The 25,247-nt window shown below is 38.0% G+C and overlaps 2 protein-coding genes across 5 annotated transcripts in view; both read left to right on the top strand.

Moving 5' to 3' along the window:
* The first annotated feature begins 1,281 nt into the window (after positions 1–1,281).
* On the top strand, positions 1,282–13,141 carry mapre2 (microtubule-associated protein, RP/EB family, member 2). Of its 2 annotated transcripts, none has more exons than XM_008434241.2 (7): positions 1,282–1,367; positions 9,013–9,140; positions 9,619–9,764; positions 9,848–10,064; positions 10,296–10,441; positions 11,019–11,177; positions 11,826–13,141. In XM_008434241.2, exons 2-7 carry the CDS (start codon positions 9,020–9,022, stop codon positions 11,922–11,924), a joined length of 888 nt encoding a protein of 295 aa, XP_008432463.1. In that variant the 5' UTR covers positions 1,282–1,367; positions 9,013–9,019; the 3' UTR covers positions 11,925–13,141. The 2 variants fall into 2 exon arrangements, with proteins under 2 accessions (XP_008432463.1, XP_008432462.1); XM_008434240.2 differs by lacking the exon at positions 1,282–1,367 and adding an exon at positions 5,629–5,996.
* An 827-nt stretch (positions 13,142–13,968) lies between these two features.
* spidr (scaffold protein involved in DNA repair) overlaps positions 13,969–25,247 on the top strand; it is a 44,102-nt gene continuing 32,823 nt past the window's right edge. The window contains exons 1-8 of one of the 3 annotated variants that reach the window (XM_008434243.2): positions 13,969–14,198; positions 14,436–14,582; positions 14,668–14,728; positions 15,168–15,374; positions 17,128–17,270; positions 19,801–20,036; positions 21,910–22,019; positions 24,500–24,719. In XM_008434243.2, coding sequence (XP_008432465.1) covers positions 14,184–14,198; positions 14,436–14,582; positions 14,668–14,728; positions 15,168–15,374; positions 17,128–17,270; positions 19,801–20,036; positions 21,910–22,019; positions 24,500–24,719 — 1,139 coding nt within the window. In that variant the 5' untranslated portion in view covers positions 13,969–14,183. The remainder of the gene's footprint in view (positions 14,199–14,435; positions 14,583–14,667; positions 14,729–15,167; positions 15,375–17,127; positions 17,271–19,800; positions 20,037–21,909; positions 22,020–24,499; positions 24,720–25,247) is intronic. The other 2 variants (XM_017310172.1, XM_008434242.2) reach the window with 2 other exon arrangements.

Genomic DNA, 25,247 nt, shown 5'->3' with positions numbered 1-25,247 from the left:
AATACTGTTAGCTTATATTCTTTTTTTTTTTGCCCTCAACAAGTACTTATCCCTATTACTTCGTTATCTTTCTCATTGTGTGATCATTGTTTAACCTTTCCACGTAGTCTCCACTTTGTCAGTTGTAAATCAGCCATAACAGTTCCTTTTAAAGCTTTCTTTGTCCACACTCAAGTGCAATACTGCCATCCAATGCTGACATGGGAGAAGTGCAGTTGTTTCAATGGCCAATTCTTTTACAGTAGTTTTTTCTCTCTCTCTTTAACTCAAAGTATAACTTTTATGCGTTGCAATGACTTCCTTAAAATAGTTATAATGCACTACACTGGGCCCTGCACTGTAGAAAAGCAGTTGCATTTTTTTTAAATAAAGTTAGTTTTTCATGACCGGTCCATTTAAAAAATATATATAGAAGATTTCAATCATCAAAAGTTAATAAAAAAAGATAAATAAAAACACTAAACCTGGTTGGGACCTATTTCAGTGTTTTTCACTGGTCACGGTAAGGTCTAAACTCGCAGATATTAAAAATATATGTTTTGTGCAAATTTCTTTGATTAAATTACCTTTATGATCCGGTCACTTTTCCTCAAATGGATGTTAATAATTTTTTGACAACTGTACTGAACGCTTCATATTTCTTCTCTGAATAACATAAAATATATTGCTATTATGTGATGTAATAATAACCATAATAATAATAATAATAATATAATTTAGATAGAACTTTATAATAGCTAGATATACTTCTAATTTTATTTATTTTGTTTGAGATGTGTGATTGTTTTTTAGTAGTTTTATATGAAGGTGCTGTGTTCATATTTGGCTTTAAACAAATAAACTTTGTTCATTTAAACATTTTAAATATTACGCATTTGAATAAAAAAATCTAATTAAAATTCTTCATAATATTTAAGTCATAACTTATGACTCATAAGTTAGAACATTATTTATCGGTCGCTGTTTAACACTTAATTAGCTCAGACCTTTTGCCCTGTACAGTGGTTTAGTGCAACTTAGGTCTTTAATCTGCTTTGCTTTATAAATTAAAAAGTATTTATTTTAAAGTGTTTTTTGTAAACTTTTTCTTTTTAGCAAATATTTATATAAAAATATTTTTCAATATATGAGAAAGCGAGAAGACGGACATGCCGTACGTTGAGAATGACCAACGCATGAGGACGCCATTGGCCATTATAACAACAGATGTTATCTACGGACCAATCAACTGTGACGCCGATGAAACACTAACCAATCAGTTTCCAGCTCTACGTTCTTCATTTTACGAGCGTTTGAGGGTGGGGCTGCTCAGCCGGAAAACTGCTTTCTTTTTTAACACATTGTAATCTGTGGATCGGAGTTAAGAGGTGAGTAAGATTTGCTATGTTGAATTTTTTTTAAATCTGTGATTCGTTTTGATTCGCAGAGTGAGACGGATTTTTTGTATCCACAACGTGGTTATACGAGGTAGTAGCTGGTGCTTGTGGTGATGTTGGAGAGGGTCAGAGCATATGTCGACTTGTCACTGGTTTGACAGTGAAGGCAACATTAGCATACAGTAACTTGGTTGTTAGTTGAACAAAATGTCCCGCTATCTCTTGAAATTATCTTTGGCGTAAGTATAAACCATCGCTCTTCCACTCGAATTATTTTAGGCTTTTCCAAACATCGCTATTTTGCTACAGTAAATTGAGTTAGCTTCATTCAACAGACTGATTTTAGCTGGTCGGTGACACGTTTGCTTTAAAATCTGCAAATTAGCAGGGTTATCCTATTGCTAATTTAACAATAGCGGAATGTATGTTATTAGCAGAAACGGRAAGATTTAACGGGTTTGAGAAGTTTTGGAATCCTCCTTAGCTTTACATTGATTTTTTTTTTTTAAATTCCCCAGATGTGAACTCCCCTACTGTGAACAAACTAGCCAACACATCTGCACCCCCCCTACTCTGTTGCTTGAAGAGTGCCTTGCACTCAAATCCACTCCGACTAGGAGGCATATTTGCCTATGATTTTACTGTGTAAGATAAAGCTCAGACTGAAGTTAGCTCATGCAATACAGAACTCAGTGATGATTGATTTGCATCAGCATAACATACAACCCTAATGGTTACTGTAAAGCATCAGCCTTGAACTGAGCACCACCAATCTGTTACAATCTAAATCTAAATTGACAGCTTGCAACATAAACAGAAAAGCATTAGCCAGGCTCTTAGCATTGTTTGCTATCTGAGCTTCTGGAGAACTATATTGCGTTGCTTGCAGAAGTATTTATGTCCTTTGAAGCTTTTCACACTTAGTTAAGTTTCAGCCACAAACTGCAGCGACTTTTATTGAGATTTCACGTGATGGACCGGCACAAAGTAGAACATAACGAATGGAATGGAATGAAAAGTAGTTTTTTTAGACTGTAGTTTTCAGCCCTCTTTAATCTGACACATCTGAAAGAAATCCAGTGTTGCAAATTGGTTTCAGAAATGACCTATTAATTACATYGAGTCCAACTGTGTGTAATTTCAACGGGATACAGAGCTGCTCTGTAAAGGCTTTGTAGGTTATTGTAGTTRCTTCACATTAGAGGACAAACATCACAATGAAAATCAAATAACACACCAGAGAAGCCAGAAATCAAGATGTAGAGAGGTTTAAAGCAGGGTTTGGTTGTAAAGCAATATTTCAWGRGTTGASCATCTCAAGGAGCTCTGTTCAGTTCATCATGACTCTACTGCCAACCCGACAGGATCCTAACAGCCGTCTAAAACTGACAGGCCTGATAAGGAGACAATTATTCCGAGAAGCAGCTTGTGGTATCTCTKGAGAAGTTGCAGAGATCCACAGATCAGCTGTGAGAATYTGTCAACAGGAYGAGCAAAAGTTGCCACAAATATAGACTTTGAGGAAGAAGATGGTCTGGTCAGATGAGACCAAAATTTAACTTTTTAGGCTACATCCAAAATGTGTTGTGTGTCAAAGAGCTGACAGTACATTATCCTGAACACACCTTGAACAGAGTGGATTGGAAGATGAGTGGAGCTGAATGCAGAGTAATCCTGGATTTGAGATTGCAGCGAAGGTTCACCTTTGAGCAGGATAACGACCATAAACGATACAACCAGAGCTACAAAGGAAAGGWTAAGGTCAAAGCATGTTGATGTTTTAGGTTGGCCTAGTCAAAGTCTTATTTAGAGTCTGTAGCAAATCAGTCATTCTCCAYCCAGTCTAACTGAGGTTGAATTATTCTGCAAAAAGAAAAATAAATACTTAAATTATTCACTTCATAGAGTGAAATTGCAGATTTCAATGATGATGAATTAATAACGTAAAAAACATTTGGCATGTGATCCACTGGCTAAAGCTGGGTAATTCACTTCAGTTAAACAGCAGCAAAACCAAACAGTACAGTTGTTGACAACATGTTTATCTAAGTCTAATCCGAATCTGGAATGTACACCTACAAAGAGAAAGATGTACAAATGCTGCTTCATAATATATTAAGTGAAAAATGCTTTCCAGATTTATTCAAAGTAAAGAAAAATACTTTCGCTCAGAATAGTTAACCACAGAGTGCTGAATTWAAAAAAAAGGTTAAAAAAATTAGCTAATTCATCTTTTTTAAGATKAATTTGCTGAATTGGGAAACCAGTCTTGGTCGTCTTTTCCAGGGTTATATTTGTCAGCTGCTGTGTTGAAGAACTATTGGCTTACTAACCATAACCTGATGGGGGCGCTGGAGTTTTAACTATTCAGGTCTGGGTTTGCAAYTGAAACAAGTGAACAGCAATTACATGTATTTAATGGTGTGTTAAATCTAATATGACAAGCAAAACAAAAAACACACCAAGTTAMATTTTTTAGCATTTGAATTTATTTAAATAAGACACGGTACTTTTAAATGGTTACATATCTGATAATGAAGCCAGCATGTGGATCTGTCAAATGAAGGCAGGAAAAAAAAGATGGGTAAAGAGCTTTTGGTTTTTGTATCAGTTGACCTTTAAACTGAGGGTGATGTWTGATGGATTGTTGTATTGATCTCAAGATCTTATGGAGGCTTTTCTTGAAGAAATGGCAAAGCAAAAACAACTAAGGCAGTAAAAACAAATAAGCAAAAGTTCTGTACTTCATGGGTTTTGTTGGAGTATTAGCAGCTTGAAATGCTTGTGTCCTGCACAAAAAGAAAATAAAAGAAAACAAAAACAAAGGTCTTGTAGCTTGGAGCTGCAGTGGTCACATAGATCTTCATTATTTGTCTGAGGAAGTCAATGAAATTGTYCATGATCCATATGTACTGTYTGTGCCTCATATGTCTGGCTACTATAGCCATACTAGTCTGATAGACAGTTTTCATTTTCTCTGTAGTATGACAGTAAGTTGTGTTGAGACTCTATGATAAGCTTCTTATCATTTTCACAAATTTCACTATTAGTTTTTCTGAAAGACAAACATCATTTGTCCCTCTCAGTTGTTACATGGAAATAACAACACAAAAGCAGTGCGATTACACCAGATATGGCAACCCAAACAAACGGTGGCACAAAATGTGAATCTATGTTGCAGCTAGATACTTTTTGTTGAATTGACTTATAAATCTAAAGTGAAATTGTTTCTATAGTTAGTTGCTTTTTCAGAATAATTACTACTTTCATGCTTATAAATGAGACAGTTTTATGTTTCTCATTTACAGTAGTTAGATGTTGTTTCAACTACAGACTGTTGATATTTATTGGCACCACCGGTAGAGTTGTTTTAAATATGAAATATTTAAAGATTTGATTAATAAAATCATTCGTGACACTTTTGGTGGCACTGACAATAATATCTATAAAATAAATGCAACTGAAATYATTTATCATAATATARACTTTTTAGGTTAATCAGAGTGTTGAGGAGCAATTAWCTGSTAATCCTTTACTTCCTTTTTTCCATGAGATATAAATATGWCGCAGAAGCACGTTTCCATTAGTCACACTTCAAAATGAGAAATTCAAACGAACATGCATTGTAGATGTGTGCTGATTTTCACYGCAGGAATCAGAATGTAGAATGTACACAATTGTACATTATTAGTGACATTGTAACAATTATGTAACTTAGTCTGAATAGATGCAAATATCCAATATCACTACAAACAATCAGCCATGACTATGGAACCTAAAACACTTAACTCATTCTCATGTAAATCTTTCTTTTAAAGCAATATTTTTGCTGGCTTTTCTCAACATGCCGKTTGYCACGACTATGGATCAGTATAGATTACTGGTCTAACCCTGATTAAATACGGTATATCAGTTTCACTRAAATGCCTAACCTGATCTGAAAGGTTGTTTTTAAGTCAAGTATTGTATCAGCTGCTGCTAGAGAACAAAAGAGGTTGTTTTATTACAAAATATTTAATWAACACCCRCTAAATTTAGTTGTCATTTTTCAGTGAATGTGCTTATTGCGCAATTATGCTGATTTCTTTGTAGGATACCACAACAACCTGATATAAGCTGGGTAATTAGTACTAATATTATTTTGAAGCATTTACTGATGATAATTTTTTCACAAAATTTYAATGTTTTAGATGTCCCTTATTTGGCAAGTCATCAACATAAGCAACAAATCAGTTTTGAAAACTTCTTTATAGCTAGTTGTCAACACAGAGTGGTGCACTGACATAGCAACCAGCCCCATTGGTCACGTGGTGCAGGTTGCGACGCCGTCATCATCAGGGCAGAGATTTGTGAGGAATAAGCAGACAGAAGCAGGGGAGCTTTGGAGGTGCGCCGCTTTCATAGCTTTTTGCATCGTTCCTGGTGTCCTTTTTTTTTTTCCTCTCCACCCGACCAGAGAGCAAGAACAGAGTATCTGTTCAACATTTTAGAAACCCAAATGCCCGGTCCCACCCAAGCCCTTTCCCCAAATGGAGAGAATAACAACGACATCGTCCAGGACAACGGAACCAACATCATTCCTTACAGGAAAAATACTGTGCGGGGAGAGCGCGCCTACAGGTAAACCAGTGTAATGCCGCTTTTATGTCATGTTACGATGGGGGGGAAAAAAGGTCATAAAAAGACACGCACTGTTGCAAAACCTGAAACGCATGTTATGTTCTGGCCTCCTCCTCCTCCTCCTCGGCGGCGTCCCTTCTTGCTTTGCAGCGATCCGTTATGTTTTTCCTCCTCCGATTGTCAAATCCTGTTAGCTCAGAATGGGACTGTGGCGCAAAATCCCTCTAAAATCACCCTAAAACCACAGATTCCTGCCACGTTACATATGCCAATATCGTTGCAGGATGCAACGGATGGTTAAGTGGCTCAGTGTGCATGGGGACAAGAACATTTTTATTCATTTTTCATCGGGAGGATTGACACGGAGTGTCTTTTGAATCAAGCGGCTACCCTGCGAGAAGCCGCTGCTAGAACATTCCCATCGTGACATGACAAGTCTGCTGCGGACGATCGGTCTCTGCTGCTGTGATAAAAGGGCATTTGGTGTTTCTAATTAACGTATGCAGTCACATATAAAGGAGATGACTGCAGCCGCGTTAAGATTCAGGCATCAGTCCAGTTCTGGTTAGCCCCGCAAGGCTAACAAAGCATGCTAACAGCAACGCATACATCCGCTTTGTTGACATGACATGGGCTGGCCCAGTTTCCTTCMTGCCTTCGGCTTCAGAGAATCACTGAGAGGAGCCTCCTCTCCTCATCCACAGTTTAATATTATGCCGTGCATCTTGTTCTCTGCGTGTGGAGAATGATTATTAACTGTATTAATATGTTATTACGCGCTGTTTCACGATCAGAGGATTGTGTTAATGGTTCTGTCTTCTCGCTGCATGAAATGGTATCCTTGCACGGATTTTTTTTTTTTGGGAAAAAAAAAAGATCAAACCTCATTTGCAAAATAGAGATGACTGATCTTGTGAAACACAAAATCTTGTTGGCAGGGGACTAAAAGCACAACAATCTATAGTTGGAGTACAGTGAATTTACAAAACAGGCTTTTTGCAATTAGGGTAGGTATAAACCAGATTTTTATTTATTTATCTTTTTTATGTGTGTGGCTAATTTCTTATCCCTAATATTTGCATACTTCTGATCTGAATGTTCCAAGTTCTGCCTCAAAACCAAATAATTATTTTTCTACTTTTGGATCACTCAACTGTTTAAGCAATAAAATGTTTATTGTAAATTAAAACAATGATTTCACATGTACATGCCAAAATTAGAGAGCTGAATCCCTCAGCATCACTGACAGTCTGGCAGGTCATGGTACAGTTTATTCATTCATAACACCCAGATTAAAAAAAAAAAAATATATATATATATATATATATATATATATATAGAGAGAGAGAGAGAGAGACAGATAGATTGTAACTCACTATTTTTTCCCACACCTCAAAATGTAAAAGTTTGCCATAGAATAACATGTTAAGTATCAAGCCCCATATATTTTTGTATTATCTTGATGTAATATTCTAATCTTAAATATCGTTTTTAATATCTATAAGTGGAAAGTCAACATAATTGCCAGAAATAAAGGCTTGAAAACATCAGTCTGCGGTGAAATATTTTTTTTTCTCTTAGTGAGCCATCTTTTTGAAATAAAGAAAATTTTCAATAATGTTCTAATTTATTGGATGAGATTGTATATTACTGTGATATTGCCATTCCCTATTTTTAACACACACACAAGCTGATAGGAAAAATTCCCAGTGTGAGCGGTTGCTCATATTTATATGTGAATTTGATGAACCGCTTGCAATGTTGTTTTTCCGTCAGAATTAACAAATTGTCTCTCTAGCTCCTATAAAACCCAATTCAACACTTTTGTGTGATTGATGTTATAAATTAGTCTTTGAAACAGACTGAGCAATATCATTACAGCACTAGAATAGATTTTTATAATTCCATTTGGACMTGTAGAACCACTGGAGCTCTTTCAAAGCCACTTTTGTAACTCATCCATAGTTCAGCTGATCAAAGCACATTCCTTGGTTGTTGAACTACCTGCTGAATTTCTGAACACTGATTGGGCATCATTCGGACAGTTTGTTTAACTGCCTCATCTGTAGATTAAGGCTCAAAGTTTTAGTTTGCAGATATGTTGATGGTTCGTTGTAACCTTTTAATCTGTAGTTACAAGTGGCCCCAATTAGTAGATTTGGCAACCAGATTTGGAATATTACAATTTAATCTCATGTAAAAACAACAACAAAATAAAAAAAACAATGGAGTGATACTAGCAGATGTGTCTGCTACTGGCAACAGATTTCTAGAACTTCTGTTTACCTTGATTCCTAGAAGAGGACCTTTTCTGTGCATTTTCAGTTAATAGCTTTAGAAATCTCAGGATATGCAATGTACCATTCTTAACCTGGCTGAATTTATTGTAATGGCACCTGCATTGATAAATGAAAGATTATTGAAATTAGGATTTTTACAGTGATGTGATGCTTAATGAGTCGACAAGAGCTTTTATTTAATTAGCAAAGTTAATGAGTAGTAGTCTTTTTTAAACATGTTTTTATTTTGACACTAACCTTTTCAGTTGTTATCACATACCCAAAATGGTCTCTTTACGCATGGAGAAGAAAAAGCCGGTTGACAAGTAATGTACAGCAACAAGTGGGAGAGGGATAGAGCTGCGCAACTCTGACCTCCATGAATTTGGAGAAAACTCGTATTATTTTTCTGACGTCTCATTAAAAACTTGACACTGCAGGAGAGGCATCAGTAAGGATATTTGGGGGTTTGAAAGTGTTGCTTTGGCAACCGGCCCATTGCTGAGGTCCTAAAAATTAGCCTGGAGTTTCTTGTCACATCAAAGCATCAGGGGATTAAAAACTCTCTCGCAGACTAAGTGACAACTTCACATATTGATACAGATTATTAATGTCATTTTAAGCTAATAATCACAGGCTTATCAAGTCATTATTTTCTAAAAAGATTTTGAACAGGGGGAAGTAGAAACTCGTCACACTGCATTTGTTAGTTAACGTTTTTCTCCTTTCTGTTGCAGCTGGGGGATGGCGGTCAACGTATATTCTACCTCAATAACCCAGGAGACTATGAGCAGGCATGACATCATTGCCTGGGTTAACGATATTCTCTGCCTAAACTACACAAAAGTGGAGCAGCTCTCGTCAGGTACGAACAGGCAGCGTCCGAGGCGCCGTTTGATACGGGAAGAATGTTTTGCAGATTGCATCTTTGCTTTGTAATGCATGGAGGGCTCTAAATCCTTTTCTGTTTAAGAAAGCAGTTCTAGAGCAACCTGTGGGAACATGCTCACCTCTTTCTTGCCGAGAGTTGTCTAAAAATAAACCTGAAGCCCGCTGCCTTGTCCCGCTGTGGCCGAGTAATCCAATTTCAATCAGTCACTTCCTTCACAAACACACTCGCACACGCACATGCACACGCATACACTCTAACCCTTTTCTTCAGGTGGAGACTAATTGGTTGATTACTTCTTATGTGCTTCCTAATTAGGCTCAGCTTAGATTTGGCCTACATTGTGTGGGATCCCCTCATTTTTTTCCCAAGTAGATGGCATAAAAAAAAAATTCTGTAATTTGACTTGTAGTATTAGAATTTACAGAATTGTGCATTGTTCTCCCTTCTCCAGGGGCTGCTTATTGCCAGTTCATGGATCTGCTCTTCCCTGGCTGCATCAGTCTTAAAAAGGTCAAATTTCAAGCTAAATTGGAGCATGAATACATTCACAATTTCAAACTCCTGCAGGCCTCCTTCAAAAGGATGAACGTGGACAAGGTGGGTCTCCCAAATGCGGCTTTATTCAGATCACGCGCCTTCTCATTCTAACACACGCTTAACTTTCAACATCTACTTCTCAGATTATTCCAGTGGAGAAACTTGTCAAAGGCAGATTTCAGGACAACCTGGATTTCATCCAGTGGTTTAAGAAGTTCTTTGATGCCAACTATGACGGTAAAGAGTACGACCCGGTGGAAGCCAGGCAGGGTCAGGATGCCATTCCACCGCCTGATCCTGGTGAGCAAATCTTCAACCTGCCAAAGAAGTCTCACCACGCAGCCAGCTCCCCCACGGCAGGTGAGCTTCAGCTGAGATGAAAGGAAATGAATAATTGTTCAAGTTTAGTCGACTTGACTCAACTCCACCATCCACTCTGATCAGCATCCCTGTCTGTACTGAAACCTTTTGAGTTTTGAAACGTTTGTGTCTGACAGTGACTGGAAACTGTTTGAACTTCAGTGATTTAAATCAAAATGGACTTTTTCTGATTTTCTGTCAATGTTACAAACGCCTGTTGATGTGCTACAGGAGCTTCAAGGTTGAGCTCTGCTACTCCCAAGGTCTCAACGCCAACATCCAGACCCTCTTCAGCCAAAAAGATACCTGCAACTGTATCGACTCCTGCCAAAGGGGAGAAAGAACTGGAAGTGCAGGTCACTCATCTTACTGAGCAGGTAGGTGGGCGTTCGCTCACACTCCCAATTTTGGTTTGTTTACGTTCACTATCCCAGTTTGTCATAAAATTAGGCTGTGCAGTATTTATTGTTTCCACACATGGAGGAAGCTGCTCTAAAAGAATAATGAAGCAGAGTTTGCTGGGATGCAAAAATGGAGAGTTTTGACTTTTCTGGTGTTTAATCATTCCCTATATTAACTAAATCCACCCAAGTCCTAAATTAATATATAGGAATAGAATTTGAAAGCTTATGCAATTTCAGTTGGTGCCAAAAATAGGACATCTTTGTTCTCCAGTCTCACATCAAGAGCTTTATCTCCTCTGAGATTTGGCTAAGCCTTGCCTCATACCACTGTGAGGATGTTCTTCATGTTGATTTGAGCAGATAAATATTTTATTCAATTATTATATTATTCTTTTTTTTCTCTTTTTTTTTACTATGTTCCAAGATGAAGATTTGGACATTTGGTTGTTTTGGAAACAGCTTTCTCTTCTCAGTTTGTCTTGTCACTTCTGTTTTTGTTTTTGCTTCCTCATTAAAACATTTCCTTCAACAGTTCTGTTTTTGTTTTCAGGTGAACACATTAAAGTTGGCACTGGAAGGGGTTGAAAAGGAGCGGGACTACTACTTCAGCAAGCTGCGGGAAGTGGAGATGCTGTGCCAGGAACAGGGTGAAGAAAACAGCCCGTTTGTCGATCGGCTAATGGAGGTGCTTTATGCTTCGGACGAACAGGTCAGCTTCAATTTCCAGAATTTCTTTTTCTCTTACATGGGCACATTTTTTTCTCCTGTTTTGATGTCTCTAGGGGCTGTTTGTTGTGAGTAGGTGGTGTCAGAGTTCAAACACAGCCTTGAAAAGTCTGGGAAAATATGGAATTATATTTTGGATGTTTTTCTGAGCTGGGAAAGCATGGATGAAGGAAAATTTAGTTTTTTTAATTTTCCACACTTTGGTTTTTCATCTTCAGCTTTTAAAGGGCAAAAATTGCAGTACATGTGGTTGTTTTTATTTTTTTTTAAATATGTAATTAACATTATTATTTTTTGATTTAACCAGTCACATAACCAACAACATTTTATTTTTTTACTTACTGACTATAAACATAAACTCATTCAGAAATCAAAACCAGGACACTTAACTACTTTTTGGATGCTAGACAGCTTCAAATTTAGGTTAAACCTTACCTACATTCTTAAAATGTTCTTAAAGCAAAACTTCTAGTTTGTAGATTCAAGTCCATCTTAATAGTTAAGAAATCTGGTGAAAATTATTGTCCATTTGGACGAGATAGGAAGTCTATGTATGCGTTTATGATCACATGAGCTTGCCTTAAACCGACACTCGGCTTCAGCGTCTTTTTTTTTTATTTTTTATTTTTAGGACCGAGGGGATCTGGCTGAGGGTGACGGGCAGGAAGCGGACCAGCAAGCCCACGAGGCGACATCACAAGATCCGCAGGAAGAACAAGATGAATACTGACTGCCAGCATCCCTCACCGCAGTTAAAACTCCTCTTTTTATTATGTGAGAACTGTCAAGGATTTTGAATTTCTCCTCACTGTTTTTATTTTATTTTTTTTATTTTTTTTTGTTTTCTCCAAGAATGAGCACATGAAGCAACCTTCTGGATTAAAAAATACCATCACAGGGTTTTTTTTTTTTTTTTTGTATCTTTGCTCACTATTTGGTGTTTTTGTGACTCTTTGGTGAACTGCTGTGGCAGGTTTGTGCCCATGACCTCCACTAGCAGACAAGCTCAGACCATCACAGACGTTTTCACAGACTGTGTGGGTGGAAAGTAGTTTTGACTCCTGCAGTAGATGTGATAAAATGCTGAAGTTTAGGCAGGTAACCTTAACCTGTCATTGCAAGTGTTAAACTCTACACTTTTATTATTGTTTTTTTTTTTTATTATTATTTCTGTGTCATTCTGCATATCAATATTAACCACAAGAATGCAATAAGCAAAGCCCTGGAAGGGCCCATAGTAGCTCTTATTTAACCTCCTCCCATGTGTTGCACTGACATTGACTCTGTTCTGGACAATCTGTCCATAGATCCTCACCGTATTTATTATTATTATTATTATGATTATTATTATTAAGCCTTAGAAATAGAGCAAAAATCTGCATTGCATCCTCGTGAAGGGAGGACTATCCTGTTACGGAGTTATGAATAAAATGTAGTAAAATGGCAACTCGTGACTATTTCACAGCTGTCCTCCCAATTACAAGTTTTCAGATAATCAGTGTGTCGAACAATGTGTTATTGGAGCAGAACAGCTAGACTTGACTAGTCTTATGATAAAGCAGCCTTTTTTAGGTTCTCAATCTCAGCACTCTGTTTGTATTTTTAGAGCTTTTCTTTTTTAAAACCACAGGTCTTAGAGAGATGAGTCGGTTCGCTGAGCAGGTTGCCTCATAATATTCCAGTAAGTACATTGTGTACCCTTTCTTAATATTGCATTTGCAAAATATTGAGCTGAACAGCGCACCACAATGCTTTAGTTATATAATATTGTGTAAATGAAAAAGGAATGTAAACATGTACTGTCAATAGTTAATGAATGGTAAATGTTTTTTTTTCTTCCATGTCCCATTCCTTATGCATTCCCCCAAAAATGTGTTGCATGTTTGCATTTCATTTGTGAATAACTTGACCTGCTTTTTACATATTTAATAAAAAAAAACACCCAGACATGTCAAGTGAGCTTTTGTATGTTTAACTTGCTGTTTGAAAGATATTACGATTCGAGTGGATGTGCTGTAATAAAATTACATTTTGAGTCCACAGAAGACGTGTCCTGTAACTATAAATGAACAGTGACTCACAACTGAAATAATTTATTTGTTTGATGGAGTACTGAACTGTTTTCTTCACATCATCCTACATTTATCATCCGCARTGTAAAATAGAGGTGGGAAGGTTTTTCTTCAACGTGGACAGGGAAGGTGGGTGGAGCTAAGTACTCGGCAAAGTTATAGCTTAAATTGAATGTTTTATATAAAAGCATAGTCGTATTTTTAAAATGCCAAGACTGAAACCCATTTGAGAAATTAAGGCAAGGCTTAAAATCTCATGAGAATGCCCAAAACGTTCAGTCTGAAGCTGTTTTAGAACTGTAGCAAAATGGGGTTGAACAAGAGTCACACGATTTTTAGAAATCAACTTGTAAAAACATCAATTCAAGCAAGAAAAACAATAAGCATAAGGAGCAAAACGTGGACTTAATGTGTTATGTTTGCAGGGTTCCCACAGAGTTAATTAAAATAAATTGAAGAAAATCTGCCAATAGTCATAAAAGTGTTGCGTTTACGTCCTCCCGTTTTATGGAGTGGCAGTTTAGCGAAACTAAAGTACATACGTAGAGTAGAGACATATAACATCTGACTTATATTGATGACAAAAGGTAGACTTGTTATTTTCCAGTGTCCAGAAATGAATCAATGAAAGCCCTTAACTTGGCACAGTAAGGGGATTTTGTGACTAACTAGGACGTGGTTGTGCAACTGCCTCACATGGACAGCCCGCCCGCCTCCGGGACGCGCTGCTAAAAAATGAAGCATATCTACTGCTGTTGAGCTAACTCCACCAGTAGTTCTGTCAGTTCGCTTTCTTTGCACACCTGTCCGGCTACAAACATCGGGAACTTGCTAGAAACGAGTTAAACAACCTTATTGTTTAAAGACACCCATAGCGAAAACATTACTAAGTTGGAAGTTTGCATGTTTTTTTTCCCATGTCTTCCAGGAAGGTAAGAAGGCTGCTAACTAGCTTGTTAGCCGAGTTACGCTAAACTTCACTTGCTTTAGCAACCCATGTTATCCGGCCGGCTTCTTAAGACTTCTGACAGGCGTTTACCTACCCGCCATGTAGTGACCTGAGCAGAGTTTTAGTTATTAATTAAACTCAGATGATTTACCTTCTACACTGTTTAAGTTAAATTAAAGAAAATCTGTATTGCTAACTACTCTTTTCATCTCTTTGTCAGCGTAAAAGGCTCTCCAAAGACATAAAGTGTCTTTTGTTTCCGGCGGATGCTGTTGAAAGTGGTCCTCAAAAAAGGGAGAGGGAAACTACATCACTTCTATCCTCCAGAAGTTGGGCAACATGCGGGGACAGTTTTTTGGGCACCCCGGTGACAAAGCTTTTGTCTATAATGTACCTACACTGTACATCTCTGATTATACTGGTGGTTGTAATAGTTTTTGCTTTTGTTGCAGAATCTTCAGTCAAGAAAAAAGCWGTCTGTCAAAAGGAAGTTGGTTCAGACTCCTGCTTTAGGTAATATTAGGAGAAATAGACATTTTTGTTTAATTTCTGTATTCTACAGTGTGATTTCTGACAGAGGCTCTGTAATTCAATGCTAAGTAAGCCAGATACAACAAAAAACACCCAAAACGAAACTTCTTTCCCTGCAACCTTTTTTTTTTTTTTAAGCTATTTCCAGTCAGTATTTCTTTCCGGAACTGTTTAAGGCTTATCTACATACATTTTGAAAAATAGCTTTCTGGCTATTTTTCTTAGTGTAAATATTGGAGTCCTCCTGAGACTATTATACTGCTGTCAGTTTGAATGGATTTAATGTTGTTTTTTTAGCTCTTTTCCAGCATGTTTGCTGCTTTTTTATTTATTCATTTTATTTAATTTTTTTTTGCATGTCTGCTTGTTTAACAGTTTAAGTCCTGACATCATTTGCTTCTTTATGTTTTTGGTTTCGCAGTGCAGAGCAGTGCTCCCAGCCATGATGAGGACCCGGTGGATATCGCCTGGAGTTCCAGTGAAACTGAATCGTCTGATGATGAGAGTCAGGTGCAGCGTAAGTCCAAAGTTGCTTTGCAACAAAGGCCGCGACCTCTAATGCCAAGAAGACCTAATGCTCTGATTCAGTCTTACACCACTGCTCTGAGCGTGCTCACTAATGAGAAAGGTAAAGAATAATATCTGCCCAGACCAATTGAGTTGAGGCATTTTAAACATGTTTAACATAGTATCTTTAAAACAGATTTTTTAAATTATTTTTTTTGATCGTGTTTTAGACAAGGGAGACATGAAAGTGAGATGTGTTTTTACAGTCCTCTCTCTGAGTGAATTTTGCCCATAAAACAATCTCTGTTGGAATAAATATTCTCATGTACAACTGTATATACTATGTATACTCCCCTTTTGAAACACCTGATTCCTCAAACAAAATGAGCAACAAACCTGTTAGGAAGTCTTGGCAATTAGTGTTGCTTTATCAAGCACCCACGTACAAAAAGTTTCCACATGGCATGTGGTTGTGTTGGCAAGATAAAGTGTCACTTTTTCTTAATTGGAACAGTGGGAATATATATATTTTTTTAATTTAGCATCGATGTTGGGAGCCTGTGTAGTCTCCTGAAGACTACACGGGTTAAACCAGGGGTGGGCAATCCTGGTCCTAGAGGGCCGGTGTCCTGCAACTCTTAGATGTCTCCCTGGTCCAACTCACTTGAATCCAATAGCTGAATCACCTCCTAAGTGCGGTCAAGTTCTCCATAGTCCTGCTAACGACCTCATTATTTGACTCAGGTGTGTTGAAGTAGAGCTACATCTAAAAGTTGCAGGAGACCGGCTCTCCAGGCCTGGGATTTGCCCACCTCTGGTAAACTAATTATCATGGGTTAAACTAATCCATATGTGAAAGGAATGTCTAATGCTTGCTGAACCATTATTTTAATATGTTGGGCCTAATGAATCTTGAAATTATCATCTTGGGGCAGAGGGGCAAAAAGCAATTTAGAAAAGAAAGCTGATTCAGCAATAAATTAGTGGACCGCGTATTTTTTGGCCTTTTTTTTTAATCTTGACCTGGCAAACTGAAGCAACCCAAGATCACAGTATTGACTCTAAAAGTTTGTCAGGAGTCACACAGTGGGTAAAAGGCGTTCCACCTGTGTGTAATCTCAGTATAAAAACTAGGGCTGCACTGACTGCAGTTTTTTGGCCGATCATCGGTCTTTAAAATGACTGACCTGCCGATTTCAGTTTTGGTCTGTCAGCTTTTTGTCTACAAAGTCTCTAAATATAAAAGGCTTAACATTGATAACTATGCGCACGTACTACACAGCACACGTTTAACATTTTTACTTGTAAAAAAAAAAATTAATAACTACTATCTACCTTCAATTTTGAAATGATTTCTGACTATGTGTTGGTTCGTCACATAAAATCCCCATAAAATACACTTGTAGCTCTTCTTTCTATGGTGGACCTCTGTTGTCTTTAACCAGATTATCAAAAGATCTGTTGGACAGTTCAACTTGGTCATTGTAGTTTCAACAGTCATTTGTTTTTGTCTTGACAACCAATTATTTGACTTGCCTAAATGTGAGGCATATTATCACTGCCACAGGACATATGAAAAAGTTAGCTAAGAAAAAAAGATAGTCTTTGCACGAAGCAAGGTTAAAAAGCTAATTGCATTCATAGACATGTATTTTCCTAATTAAATACTTGTCTGCTTATTTAAGTCCAAATTATCTTTTAATGCAGGTAGCACCCAACACTGTTGTTTTCTCGAATTTTCTCAGTTATCTAGCCTACTTACTGAATAGACCTTTGTTCCTTGATAACACCATAGGTGTCTGTGTTTACTGATAAAGATTTTAAGATACTGTTCGCACCATTCAAAAGCGCTGAATCTTTCTGTTTGTCTTCAGATGATCTTCCTGTTATAGAAACAGACAGCGATCTGGATCAGTCCGAGGAAGATGATGAAAGGGACAGCGGGCAGCAAATTTCAGACTGTGGGTCCGACTCTGCTGATGAAAGCACAAATGTTTGTCCTCTCGATTCTGAACATGTGAGGTTACTGTACTTCTGTAGATAACCTTCAAAATTAACATTGTATGAAAGGTGAAATCTGTTTTCCTTAAAGGTTCAACTAAATCCAGTTTAGAGAAAGTAGAGTTCAGTGTTTGAACACAAACTGATTATTCTTTAAAGTTGTAATTTTGTGAAGAGACACTAGACGGAGCTAGAAGTTTACTTTATATTCGTTTAGGTATTTCATTCAGGGTGTCATCCACAACATCATGACGTGTAAAATTTAGGTTACTACTGTATACTGATGCTAACTGAGTATGTCATTGCCAATGAGATAAGTTAGATCATAGTTTTTGCTAATAACACGCCATGAAGGTTTACATTGAGCTTTACTGACGGTTAAAGGTTAACAAGAGCTCATATTTCAGAGTAAAAGAATAATTGTGATGTTTTGGTTCAGTTCAAGTCTTTTTATCATATGGATTTCCTCACTAGTGATTGCATGTTCAGCTGTTATACCACTAGGTGGAGTTTTTACTCTTCCTGGATCATATGAAAGCTTTAGTGTTGACAGCCTGGAATTATGTTATGTTCTGTCAAAGTTTATCAGCTGAGGTAGCAAAAAACCCCCTCTGGCTTAAATGCAAGGCATTTTGTGATGTTAAACACATTAAAAGCAGCTATGATGGGAAAATAGTTTCTATTTCCTAGAAGAAAGGAGTAACATTTACTGATCTCAGGGTTGAATATTAAAATATTTGTCTTTATATTGATGGTTTTAATGTAACCATTATGCTGCTCAACTGCAAAAATAGATTTTCAGCAATATTAAGTGTCCCCCACTTAGTATCAATTATAGCATTTTGTTTCTTTTTTTATTTGTCCTACTATAAAAATCCATCTTGATATTTTTGATGACAGTCTTTATTGATGTCTTAAAGTCACTTTGGACTTTTCTCCTCTTTCCTTAATTGCTTAAAACCTAATTGAAAAGCATAGAATTTTGAAAAAAAAAAAGTTGAATTGTTACCATATTCTGTCTCTGTATAGTTGAAGATTTAGACTGACTGGTCTTTCTCAGAAATCATTCACAGGAAATGTTTGTCAAAGGCAGGGCTGGCATGGAGAGAATGCACAAGGAGTGGAGAGGGTTTGGGCTCAGGTTCAAGCAAACACTCAGTTTTATCTTTTATTAATTTTAGGCCAACTTTGTATTTGGTTTGGAACGTTTGGATTAAGTACTGCATTTTTGTGGTTTGCCAAGTTAAGTTTTTAAAAATACCGTCACAGTGATTGCTAGATTAGCCACTTTTGGGTCTGCTGGAAACAAACAAACTCACACATAGTCAGTAAGTTGTGCAGAAATGTCTGCGTTTAGAGGTTGCATGTTAAGAGGAAGCCTGTTGACAGATTAACATCGCTCCCACAGACCTTAGCTACTTCCTCTCGTCACAATTTTCATTTGCTGCTATCAGTTTTATGGGGTCAAAAAGATTTAAGATCGCCTTGCAGGAGGTTTGTGGTTAGAACATGGAATCATTGAGGAAGCTTTCAAGTTTACGCATTTAGTAATGTTAGCAAGTTAAAGAAGGCGATATTAGTTGATGAAAACAGTTTATTCTAGATTGGGTAAATATTGACTTGATTTTCTCCAGCATTATGTACAAGTTGACGTGTTCTTTAGAAACAAACCTTCTTGTGCTCTTCAAAACTGTAAATCAAACCGGATCCGGCAGGATACGGAGCGGGAAGATCCCAACACAGGGCAAAGTTTATTACGTCTGATAAATGCCTGGCTGACTCAGTCAGAGCTCGCCTGTCAGACTCAGTGTTCTTGTATTTGCCGCTGAAAGTGGACAGGCGGAGCCAGGCAGGCGACTTTGCATGTGAAGGGAATTTTACGAGTGAGGCCACTTCCCAGATGAAGCGTGTTGCTCGTTCTGACTCTTTAAAGCCCTGCGCACAAAGAGGTCAAAAACCTCCAATTCCATCCTAACAAGAGCGAGACTACAAGTGTAGTTTTACTACTGTTTGTTCTCGAGAGGGGGGGGAGAAGCAGCTTGCAAGTGGATGGAGCTTTGCTACGCTGTACGCTTACAATGCTTCAGTGCTGGGCGAAAACATTTTTGAGCCCAGGCCAGGAACATAGTGTTCCTTTTTCCCTGTGGCTGGTTAGAGTGTGACGTCTGCTGGCATTTTGCCTACCAGGGTCAAGTTGATTCAAATAAGAGAACAGATTGGCTGACATAGCCTGGTATGCTGGTCTTGTCTGCACATGACAGGAACTCAGGTTCTTGTGGATTTTTCCATGTGAACAGATTCCCTCAGGTGTACCGAGCAGTGATGCAGCAGAAAAAAAGTTTGTTTTGTTACCATATCTTGTGGATTTATCAGTCAGTGTACCATATCGACGTGCTCTTTATTTTAGAACATTCTCTCATTTCAGTGTTTGTTAATTTACTAAAAGCTGAGTCAGGTCATTAACACCTTTTAACTTCATGTCATTATTTATTTTTTTTGTTAATGCTGACTCATTAAAATTTTCACATCCTGTACTTTGTTCTTAGATGAAAGAGCTAGAGATCTCAGGTTATGTGTCTGATGGACATGATCTTGTCTGCACGCTGACATCAAGCAAACTGGACTCCGACGTCTTTTCTCTCCAGTCCGGAGAGGGCAGCAAAAAGTCTGTCCGTGACTGGCTGAGATCTGCGCAGGCAATGCTGCAGACGCCTCAAAAACCAATGGACAGGCAGTTCAAAACTCCAGAAGACTCTACCAAAAAGAAAAGAAAGTTTAAAAGGTGTGAATTTTGTTGGGTTTTTTTTTTTATGTGTGCAGAACAATCTAAGATAGGTTTTAAGTCTTATGTGAAAATTGATCTGGCACAATTTCAGGCAGTACATAAATATAATTTTCAAGAAGTCAAAGTTTTTCTGAAGTGGAATTTTTTTGTTGTTGAATTTTACACATTATAGCCACAAACTTGAATGTATATTTGTGAGATTTATATAATTAACTCAAAATGCATAATTGTGAAGTGGAAAAAAAAGTAATTGTTTGTTGTTTTTTTTAAGCAAAAAAAAAAAAGTCTTTAAAAAAGTGGTGTGCATTTGATGCCATTACATCTCGAGGTCTTTGGGATGCATCTCTATTAGCTTTGCTCATCTGTGCACATAAAACCTCAAACTCATTCAGATTTGATTAATGACTTCTGTGAATATCAGTTTTTAAGTTTCGGTTTCTTATTTTAATTAAGTTTGAACTTTGACAGAGCCGTTTGGATACATGAATATGCTCGGATCTAGACCGTCCCGTTTAGCTTTGAATATATTTTCGGGCCAGGTTCGTCGTTTTGCGGGAAGGTGAGCGTTTTTAACAGGTGATTTTGTGTTGTTGACCCAGGATTGCCCTCCATCAGTTGACACCTCTTCCCCGTCTCATAGCACGGTGTTGCCACAGCTGTATGTCATGTTGGACATAGTTTATACACAGTGCTTCGCATCCGTTTTTTCCTTCTAGGCCAAAAAGATCAGCTGTGGTCTCAGCAAAGCAGAACACCTTCTACCACAGGTTTGCTGTGTCATTTACATGACTTGTGGTATACAACAAAATGTCAGTTTTATTTTATTGCTTTAGTCAACAATGGCTTTCTGCTTACAATTCTTTAAAAAAAAAAAAAAAAGCTAGATTTATGACAATTATTCTTCTTTTTAGAAAAGTAGCAGTCTACTTTTTCTTTCACCTAAGAAGTGTGTCCTGCGTCTCCTCCAGAGTTCCTTTGGGCCTCTTATAGTTTAGGTGAGCAGCCATGTGTTGGTAGGTTTACAGTTGTGCCATACTCTTTTGCAAAGAGCTCTGAAAAATATTCAAAGCTTGTTATACAGTTTTATAACCTAATGTATCTTTAAACTACTTTACAAGTTTTTCTTTGACCCATCTGCCATGTTCCTTGATTGCTCACTAATGTTTTTGTACAAACCTGTGAGGTTTGTACAAAGATCAACTTTGTCGATTATTACTTATTTACTAGTAAGACTTCAGAGGCTTGTAGGTTGGACTAGATTTTTTTTATTTTTTAGGGGTGTGAAAGTAAAGAGAGCTTGATACAATTTTGATTTTGTAATATGTAATTAAAATGGTAAAGGATGCATCATTTTTTTTCTTCCACTTCACAATTGGAATCTAATTTGTGTTGATTTATCTTAAACAATCGCTAATAAAATTCCCTAAAGTTTAGGGTTTTATCCTGTAAGAATTAGGAAAATGTTAAATATGTATAAATACATTAACTACAAAAATATACCACCTCCTTAAATGAAGCCATTTGCTGTATACACTCCTACAGTGTATTGCTTCATCGTAGGAACAAGTAAATTCAACAAAAGGCGAGACATATTTGCTCTCTGCCAGGTGACAGTCAAACTTTGATTGCAATGTTTCCACTGCAGAAGGGATGATGAAAGGGACACCTGGTGGCATCATGTGGGTGCTAAATGTCGTTTAAGCCCAACAATCTGACAGATGGCTATCTGCAGGCTTGTTGCCTGCATCAGAAAGGCTTTTATTTCTCTTTGAAACAAACAGATCTGCTCAAGCATTGGTTAGGTCATATGTTCTGTGTGAGTTTATCACATTACATCATCTCCCCGTGTGTGTGTGTGTTTGTTCCACAGCGGAGGTCTGGCAGAGAGGCTGAACCGACTTCAGTGCAGGCAGAGGTCAGCTATCAGTTTCTGGAGGCACAAGTCCATCTCTGACACATCAGTAGCAGCAGCCACAACAGGTGAACCGCCTCACAGAGACCTACTCTGTAAGGTAGATCCCATCAGGATGTTCCGCATGTATGTAACTGAATCACTGTTTAAGTTCAACACTGAACTGATTCATGAGTGGGATAAAACCCATCTCTAAGCGGGTGTTGTTGTTTTTTTTCTCGTTAACTGCTCTTCTTTTTCCTTCATCAAACATGTGTTGGTATGGAGGGGCCGCTTAAAGGAAGTGTTGGCTGCAGTTTGATTACTGTGACACTAAGCTGTGAACTCACAATGTAGGTGACAGGAAACTGCTTGCCTAGTTCATTTTTTTTTCCTTTTTCCTTTCCGTGGTGTACTAAACCACCAGTATGTTCAGGTTCTTAAGTACCTCCTCATTTTAGGACACAAGCTTACTCAAAGGTGACAGTTGACTATGGAACAACGAAACACCCCACAAATTCATCTTAAGGTTTGTGGGCAGTCATGGGGTTAAACAGGGGATTAAGAATGTGCTGGTTTACACTCACTTGACCTCATTTCGAAGCATTATCATCATTTGATTTAATCTGTTTGTGTCGAGCATTCACACAGTTGAAATCACTTAGCTAACATCAGGATTTAGAATATAAACTTCTGCATGTGTTCTAACACTTTTTTTTTGTTTTTTGCAGTTCGATCGGTTTCATCTGACTCCCTCCCTGACTCGTATTTAACAATAACACCAATGTTCTCCAGCTGGTCCATGCTGATAGAGGATGCATGTTTATAATTGCTGTAAAGTACTTGTGTGCCGCATACACACACGTGCATATTATTTCATCAAGTGTTACTTCTCTGTGTAAGACAAAGGCTGAGGTAGTGTCCATGCTCCCTAAGCGTTTAGACGTTTTGTCACATTATGACGGCAAACACACAGTTAAAAGCATGGTGACGTTATAGAGCAATATTCCAAGTTTAAATATCTTACAAAGTACTGTTCAATGCATCATCTCAAAATGGAAAAACAAACCTACCAAGACCTCTAAACTTGACAGGCTGGGCAATAAGAGTATCTGTTGACAAAACGGCTATTAGTTGTTCACTTTATAGACCTCATCTGTATACAGAGATGCTAGAAGAAAGTTTGCTGCAACCCATGTAGGAGATGCAACGAAGGGGCTTTGGTTAAGTGAGACCAAACTGAAACGTTGTTGCTTTGTGTGACATTAAAACAGCATCTCTGTGCTATGCTCATTGCACGTTGCAATGAGCATAGCATCTCCACAGTGAAGCATAGTGCTAGCAGCATCATGCTGTAGGGGTGCTTTTCTTCAGAGTCATGGTGAGTTTGAGGTAAAGAAATGAATGGGGGGTAAATCCAGGGCAGTTCTGGAGGAAATGCTGCTGGAGGCTGCAGCACTCCTTAGTCTGGGGTGAAATGTCACCTTACAGCAGGACAGTAGCTCTAAATATACAATGAAAGCAACAATGGAATGGTTTAATCAAATCATAATCTTGTGTTTAAATGACCTTGTCAAAGTTGAGATCTCAATCCAATTGAGAATCTGTAGCAAAACTTGAAAATGGGTGTTCACTATCCAATCTGACTCAGTTAGAGGTCTTCTGCAAAGAATCACGGGCAAAAATATAAATCTTGATGTGCAAAGCTGGCAAGAGGCGTATGGCAAAAAGGTAGTTTTAAAGAAATATTGACTTTGAGAGGTTGATTACAGATGCCACACTCTTCAGAACTTGTTTAAAACCCATGAATCCTTTCTCTTCAAATGATCAACTGAGCACTTTTTTTGTAATGTTCTATTAAAATCATAAAGTTTGTGGTTTTAGTATTGCAAAATGTCAAAGTTTAAAGGCATTGAATGCTACGTAGAGGTATGTAGTACAGTATGCAGCTATTCTGGGGATTTTGTCATTTGAAACCCACGTTCTCAGAGCAGAAAATAAGTGTTAACATGTACAGTATTTGTCCTGTTTGGACAGATGCATGTTAAAAAAATAATTGCTTTGTAGCAATATCTCTGTGATTTATGACCATTATATTAAGCCCCCTCCCCTTCCCCCTGGCCAATCGCATATCCACACAATGAAGTGTTGTTCTGGTACCCTCTCATGCTGTCTTCTTTTTTTCTTTTACTTGGAGCTGTCAAGTTTACAGACCAATTTTAAGCATCGCTGTCTTATCTTAGTTTGATTTACTGCATGTCTGCAGGGCTTTGCCACAATTTGCCCCTCCTGTTTATCGTTTTACACTCTTGCAGTGCAGGCTTGAAGCACACTCAGCATTGTGGTGAAATTCCAAATATTTGCACCGACATCTCTGGGGATTTACTGCATTTCATTTCCAACTCAGCCTGTTATGCAGTGCAAATTGTTCTGATTCTAAAAGTGAATCATTCTCGTAACGTATAACGGGTCCCACAGAGAGCAGCAGTCTGCTAGAGTCTTAGTACACTCTGTACACAGACGCTTAACAGACTCTCAACATCTGTGTTTTTGTTGCTCTGCTCTCCAGTGGACCGGCCTGGTGTGCTGGTGCTGGAGGTGCTGGAGGTCCATGAGGAGTCCAGCATGCAACTGGCGCACTGCGAGCACCAGCAGCCCCCCAGAGACGGCCACCAGGAGAGAAACGCCGTCTCCGAGGAAACCACTCGGATGTTGGTGTTGTTCAACAGAGAGACGGCAGCTCAGCTGATTCCTGCACCTGGAGATGTCATCCACATATACCCACCTTGGTGAGACCGTGTGATGAACTTCAAAGCCCCCTTAGTTCATATTTATCTGTTGATTGGACTTTGCTGTTTAAAAACGCATCAGTTGGAAATCTTGCAGACAGGTTTGAGTTCATGGGTGTGAATAATCAAATCAGATCAGACTTCATACTACACCTGATGGCAGACGACGAAACAATTAACTTTCACTGGCGATTCCTTACAGTCTAAACAGATGAGATTAAACATAAATAAGTAAAAATATAAGCAACATAAAACTAGGGTTGCAGCTATGCAAATTTGACAGTGCAGTATTGTGGTCAAATAATGAGCTCAGAAAGCACCCACTGCTCCCCATTATCTGTTTGATCTTGGTCACTAGAATCAATTTTAGTAATGGGCAAAAAGGACTGCAAAGGGCTTTATCTGCAAATTTAAGGCAGCTTGAGAATGTTCAAGACCATGTTTATGCAGTCACTCCGACAGATCCAGAATCTGAGATCCCATCATTATCCTATGCAGCTTGTATGCCTTACTGCAGATGAAGCACCA

The sequence above is a fragment of the Poecilia reticulata genome, linkage group LG17, assembly GCF_000633615.1.
Source record: "Poecilia reticulata strain Guanapo linkage group LG17, Guppy_female_1.0+MT, whole genome shotgun sequence".
Lineage (NCBI taxonomy): Eukaryota > Metazoa > Chordata > Actinopteri > Cyprinodontiformes > Poeciliidae > Poecilia > Poecilia reticulata.
Note: the sequence above shows the minus strand (reverse complement) of the source record. Positions and strands in the feature narration are given on the sequence as shown.